The following is a 6954-nucleotide window of genomic DNA, read 5'->3' as shown; positions in this document are numbered from 1 at the left end:
CGGGTGTCATGGAAAGGCTCACAGGGACACTTGTTCCAGGGCTGAGCGCACAATGAAGAATGGGCAGGCGCCCCTGTCTCGCCCCCAGCCGATGCCAAGGCGGGCGGGCGGCACACATGAATAGCGGGTCTGTTCCAGCGGGGCCGTTCCAGCGGCTGTCCCGGCCCAGCGCTCACAGCCCCGGCTCACAGCGCGCTCCGCTCCGCTCCGCCCGCGCCGGGACAGAGGTGCCGGCACAAGGATGGCCTCGGGAAGGGACAGCACCAACCCCCACGTGAGTCCGTGCTGGGGAAATGCCCATGGCAGGGGGAAGCGGGAGGGAAGAGCCCCACTTTGGGGGGAATGTGCACCGCTTCTATCATTTGCTCCTCAGCTTTGACAGCCAATTTCCTTTGAAAACTCACTTCTGCGTTTTCCCTCTGCTCTCCTTTGAAGAGAAACCAGCGGCAGGATGTCTGCTATGTTCTGCCAAGAGTAGTTACGAGCTTTTTTCCAAAAAAATAAGGGTAAGAAGAGGGATATTACTAAAAAGAGATGCTTTTTGGGGAAGGAGGGGCAGCAGAGGAAGAGATTAGCCTTCAGCCCTCAGGAGGAGGCAGCACACACTCTACAAGCTGCATCAGTCTGATCTGCCCCTCATCTCACAAAGCCTTTCTCTGTCTGGCAGAAAATACTCTCAATCTGGAGAGGAGAAAAAGAAATAAATACAGCAAATACTGAGGAGTGAAGAGGCCAAGGTTTCCTATGTAGGGTTTATAGAGAAACAAAACTTCTTGGTGAAGCTCTTTCAGTTCTCTGTGTTGCTATTCGGAGTGTTTGTGTTTTTTAAGAAGGGTGTTTCTCGTGCGCAGCGTGCGTTCTTGGAAAGGGCAACTACCCAAGGGTTTGGAGAAAAGACGCTCTTAGAGATGAAATGGAATCAAAAGCCCAGATCACAAACACCCATCAAAACTCAGAAGTTCAAGTCCAGATCTGCACTTCAAAAAACCTGTGGAGAAGGGAAGATTATGAAACATTGCCTAGGGCACAGCTTCCAGCCCTGAGTAGGTGGCATCGAGGTCCAAATTTTGCAGCTGATTTTTCTGTCTGAAATGGTCTTAATCATCCTTAGACTTGGCAGTGGGGAAGTCTGTCTGGGGTCACAATTCTTGTTTCTTTGGCTCATGTCAAAGAAACTAAAATGGTAAGATTTGTGCCTTTGGAAATAATCAGGACAATGTTCCTTAACTAGAAAGAAGAACTGAGACTCCCCAAACCTGCAGAATGTATCTCCAGTGAGATACAAGGTGCAGAGCAGCTTTTGAAGACCTGGGAGTAACTGTGCTCAGTAAGAGACACAATTAGTGAGGAAGATGCACAGGTAATTATGACAGTTAGTGAAAATGAACTTTACTAAGACTGGGAGAGATAAACATTAGTCTTTCCTAGAACTAGACGCTAAGGGGGAAAACACAGACATTATTAAGCCAGGAACTGATGGTTAAGAGAGGACAAGAAAATTATGCTAAATAAAAAGTCAAACTAACTCCCTGTATATTAAATCACTCCACTCAATGGAAAGTTTCAGGTCTATCATGAATTTTAAGTCCAGGTGTAATAGATTAAAAAAATCAGCTTCATTGATAAAAATATCTAATAAACTACTGAAAAATCTGGGGTTTAGAGTTTTCTCTTTCAACCCATCTTGAGGTTAAGAGTCAGAAATGATTACCAGTGTCTTTGGCCTTTACAATACTCAAATAAAGTAAGCCCAGAAGGGCAAAGGTTCCTTGAGTTGCAGGACTGAGAAGAACATCCTATCTGTTTCTAGAGCAGGAAGATGTAGAGTGTGCACCACTACAGAGATGGCTCCAAGAATAACTGTGCTGCTGAGATTCCCTTTGTGACACCTCAGGGGAAGCCAGCAGGCAGCACAGAACACAGGTGAATGCACACAGACTCTGGCCTGCTTATGATCAGGAAATACACTGTCGTAGGAGAGGGAGGGTTACCCACTGCTGTAATGGATAAAACCCCTCAACCAAACGAATGTAGTTTAGTTCAGACGCCAAAGGATGTAAAAGCATAAGCTGCAAATGGACCAAGAACTCCTCTGGTTTCAATCTGCTTTCTTCCTGAAAACCCACAAAGGAGCAGAGTTGACCCGGTGAGCACAGAGGCATGAGCTTGGAACACCAATCATGCGATTAACACATGAATAGCGAGTGTCTTTTCCAAGACTCATTTATCAAGGAACAAAGAAACTTGTGGGTACAAGGAGTCTCATGCATACCTTTACTATCACATGTAATTTGACTGCAAGCCAACCACTTTATTCTATAAATAAAGGCCTGAGCGAGCCTCCTTTGGGCTCTCCTGGCTGAGCAGCCTGACTGCACGGCAGTGATTTCCCCTTGCACTGTGACAACCCTTAAGGGTGCTTCTCAAAGCAGAGACCTTTTACCAGCAGCAGATCTTTGGTAAGTGATTAATACTGCACATAACCCTGTAGTATGGTAACTTTGATTTGTGCCCTGGCAACTTCGATTTTATCTTGGTAACTCTGATGGTTTTTGATGGTAACTTTTTTGATGGTAACTTTTACTTGAGCCTTGGTAGTTTCAAATCATTGTTCAAATTAATGTGCTGTGTAATAACAGAGTGAAGCCTGACATCAAATATTTTAACTCACATTTTTACAACATCATATTAAAATCACTTTCACAAATATCTTTGATTCCTGAAATTATCTAAATCCAAAATCACTTGTTCATGACAAATTGGTGTAGTTGGCAGAATCCTGAATCAGAATTCAGGATAATAGCTGAGACAAGCAGAGGGTCCTGTAAATGATGTGACTTGACAAGTGTGAGGTAATGGGAGGAGTGGTCAGTGGCAGAGAGAGAAAAAAAAGGCGTTTTTCAGTGGAAAGTACATTTAAAAGCCTCCTTTGAGTCCCTGCTCTGAGCAGCGAATGCAGAGCAGGTATCTCCCTGGAAGTTTCCAGCTGTGGGTTTACAAAAGACCTCGGGGAACGCGCTCTGCACGCTGTAACGCGTGACTCACTCCTCCCCAAAGAGCTCCTGGATGGAGCAGCAGAACAGCCACGGAAGTTAACTATGATACCACTCAGAAATAGGAATTTTAATTTATAGACCCGGGGCCCTGTGTCTGAAACAGTTGCATAGTACCTCCTAGCATTTCTCATACAACATTTACATGGACAGGCTAGGCAGGTAACTGAAATTAAAACAATGGACCTTTGTCCTCATGTAGGAGACAGCAGGAAAAGGCAATCAAGATTTAAGAAGGCTCTGAGGAGAACTGATCAGTCCCCAATGTTTTTTGCTTATTCTGAAGCATGAACAGGAGCTCACTCAGCAAAATTGAAAGTGTCTGTAACAGGACTCCTCATGCAGCATGTCATCAGCCCGTGGAATTTGCCATCTCCTGGGGCAGGTTAGAAGGTCAAATATTGGGGCGAGCAAACATTGAAAAGAGGTCGGGAGGTCCAGTAACAATATTTACAGTTATGCAAGCTAAAAAAGGTACCTTCAAATTCCATAAGCCAATAGCAGGATAAAAATAAATGTGCTTTTCAGTTCCCTACAGGCCATGGCACAACTGCTGACCAGACTACCACTGGTAGCTTGCATTAGAGAAGTTAGACACCAGCTCTCCCTAAGTGGCACCTAGGGCTGTTTTTTAACAGCAAGAAGTATCTCCCACTAATGCACTTTGTCCCTTACAAAAATTCTCCTGTTCTGTGTGTTTCTAAGGAATCTGTTTTCCCATTCTGACTTCTAGGAAGACCAACAAAACCTCAAACGGTGCAGAGAGGGAAACAAAAAGGAAATGGTGCTGAAATAGCAAAAAGGCACAAGACTGTGCAGTCTAACCTGATTTATGCCAGCCAGTCAAGTGCTAAGAAAATAAATAAAACTGGAATGAAAGTATTTTGATTAAAAATATTAATTTACCTATTAAAAGATAAAACTTTGACACTATTTAATCTGAATGATGCATTTTTCTCCCCAGATGTCTCTATTTGTGGCTTCCAAGTGAAACTTTCACCTTCCTCTATTAAACACCTGCCATTAACAAGAAAGCAGGCAGAGAGCAGTATCCTGGTGAGGTATAGCAGAGTACATCCTGAGATAGCTGGGATCTGAAAAATACATTTGGGATAGAAACAGAACAGTCCAACGAGATCCCATCACCCATTTCCTTTTACTTCAGGAAACACAGGTTTATAAATTAGAAGTATGGCTTTGATAGAAACACTCTGGCTGTTTTGTCTGTACTTTTTTATGCTATTGTCACCCCAGACTCTCACCTCCAACCCTTCCATAGAAATCTGCAGGGGGGAGAAGGGAGGAGGGAGCATATTGCCACAGCTAGGTCTGGTACAGCCCCAAATGGATATTGCAGAGCAAAGACTGGGGCTGATACTAAATAGCTACATAGTTTTATTAGATTTATATTTTAATGTTTTCTTGCAGGCGTGTTATGTTCTGTACAAAGGGGTGTTTAAGGGATGTGTGCTGGATGAAATGTCATCCGTGTTCATACTGCAAAAGAGGCCATATATTGTATGTTGTGTCTTTCTTTTTATAGTTTCTTACTCTTTGGATAAAAAAAAAATTACAATCCTCTGGGATGAGAAGCAGAACTAATACCTCACCATTTAGGGAATCATTCATACTTCAAAAGTAAAAAGAGTAAACAGCTAAAATAATCATTCTGGAAAACAGACCTTACGCTGAAATTTTTTGGCAGGAGTTGCTTCATGAATACCTTGAATGGAAAATACATCTGTGGAAATAAAGACAGGTTTACAAGTAACTTGCAAGGAAAAAAAGATTTCAAGTAATTGCATAGTTTACTTCCACTGCTCAGTTTTGGACCAGATCTACAGCAGGCAGACTTTAGAAAGGCAAATAAATAGAGCTGGCTGCAGGTCTAGCAGTGTGGACTTCTCTGAAATGCCCATGAAACAACTGGAAAGTCCCCCTTACCACAGTAAATCCCATCTCTCACATCCCACTTTCAGTCTAAATCTGATAAGGGCATGCAGAGAGTGTGCACAGCTGTGCTAGACTTTCAGTTTTTTGGTATTTTGTGGCTTTACCTTGTGCCTCAAGGCTGTGATGTGCTTACAAGTTCCTGGTTTGGGCATGTATTCTCCTGCTTCTCCAGCAGCAGCCAGTTTGTTCTCTCTAGTGCTCCAGGACCTCTCCTCTCCTCCAGACATTTCCTGGAATGGTGGCATCTTGTATTGCCACCCAAGCAATGGCCTGGCCTGCCCCAGTGGACTTCTCTAGCATTATCTGATTAGCTCTTTATTTGGGCCTGGATAGTGAAAGTCTGCATTGAGAAAGAGCCTTTCAAAAAGAAATCAAAATGCAGTCATCAAGCATCCGAGGAGCTTATCTTACTGTGTTTTAACTAAACTGACTCAGTTACTCCAGCCTTTCAAACAGGATCCCACCCCCAGTGTTACACTCCATCACCTATGCCATTCATTTGACTCTGGCCAAGCTGTTTCAGAGAGATAAATTCCAAGAAAACTAACCACTTTTTAGCAGGCTTAACGTTCTGGTTTGCTGTCCTGGGAGGATCACACACCTGTCCATGACTGGGACTGTGTGGCCATGAGAGGATGTACTCAAAACAGAATCCCTCCTTTCAGTGGCAGCCACCCCTCAGTTCAGATCAGTGATCTGATGGTTCAGGTTGGGCTGTAGGCAGTGGGAGAAGCAGGGAAGGCTCTAACAGTAACAATGATTGCTCTCACTAGTGGATGTCACACTGACTGCAAGATTTTAGGCTGTTCCTTGAGAGTAGACCTTTTACAGGGCTTGGGCAGATTCACTGGGCCCTAGCTGGTCAAAAGACAGGTGTGAAATAGGTTATTACACTTTAGAGCAAGAGTGACCCTCTGCTTTTCCTCCCCAGCTGCCAGGACCTCAAAGTGTATACAGCATTACCTGTGCTGGTCCCAGAAACCAGCAACTCCCACTAGAGCACAGACAAATATGGTCACAACACGCTGAGAAGAAGACTACTTCTTGCAATCAGTACTAATTTGTTCTTGGCTCTATTGTCAGATGTGACATTTCCCCTCTTCCCTTTACATTCCTCCTGCCCTCTCTACCTGGACCAGCTTTCCCATTTGGGGTGAATGTTTGCTTGAGGCCCTTCCCAAACACTGCATTTTTCATCTTGAGGAACTGGACTCTGGGGTTTAAGGTACCTGGGGAGAAAAATGAGTGGAGTTAAATATACCCTTGGAGCATCCCTACACCGGTGGTTGATGTGGACCTTCACACTTCACCTTACAACCGTGCCTCCCTGAGCCCTCAGGGCACCGCCGGTTACAACCATGCCTCCCTCAGCCCTGAGCCCCCCTCAACCCTCAGGGCACCGCCAGTTACAGTCTCGCCCCCCTCAGCCCTCAGGGCACTGCCGGTTATAGCCCTGAGCCCCCCTCAGCCCTCAGGGTCGCCCCTCAGGACACTGCCGGTTACAACCATGCCTCCCTCAGCCCTGAGCCCTGACCCCTCAGGGGCCGCCCCTCAGGACACTGCCGGTTACAGCCTCGCCTCCCTCAGCCCTCAGGGCACCGCCGGTTAACAGCCCTGAGCCCCCCTTCAGCCCTCAGGGTCGCCCCTCAGGACACTGCCGGTTACAGCCTCGCCCCCCACAGCCCTCAGGGCACCGCCGGTTACAGCCCTCAGGGGCCGCCCCTCAGGGCACCGCTGGCTACAGCCATGCCCCCCTCCGCTCTGAGCCCTCAGCGCACCGCCGGTACAGCCCTGAGCCCTCAGCCCTCAGCCCTGACCCCTCATGGGCCGTCCCTCAGGGCACCGCTGGTTACAGCCTCGCCCCCCTCAACCCTCAGGGGCTGCCCCTCAGGGCACCGCCGGTTACAGCCGTGCCGCCCTCAGCCCTCAGGGCACCGCTGGTTATAGC

At 46.5% G+C, this 6954-nt stretch overlaps 1 protein-coding gene across 1 annotated transcript in view; it reads left to right on the top strand.

Annotated features, from left to right (window-relative positions):
* Window positions 1-241: 241 nt before the first annotated feature.
* Window positions 242-6954, top strand: part of NINJ2 (ninjurin 2) — a gene marked incomplete at its 5' end in the record, with an annotated part of 42708 nt that continues 35995 nt past the window's right edge. The window contains one exon of the mRNA XM_083860474.1: window positions 242-274. Coding sequence (XP_083716600.1) covers window positions 242-274 — 33 coding nt within the window. The remainder of the gene's footprint in view (window positions 275-6954) is intronic.

Source organism: Zosterops lateralis (genome assembly GCF_965231275.1).
Source record: "Zosterops lateralis genome assembly, chromosome: 4".
Lineage (NCBI taxonomy): Eukaryota > Metazoa > Chordata > Aves > Passeriformes > Zosteropidae > Zosterops > Zosterops lateralis.
The sequence above is the reverse complement of the archived record's forward strand: the minus strand, read 5'-3'. Positions and strand labels throughout refer to the sequence as shown.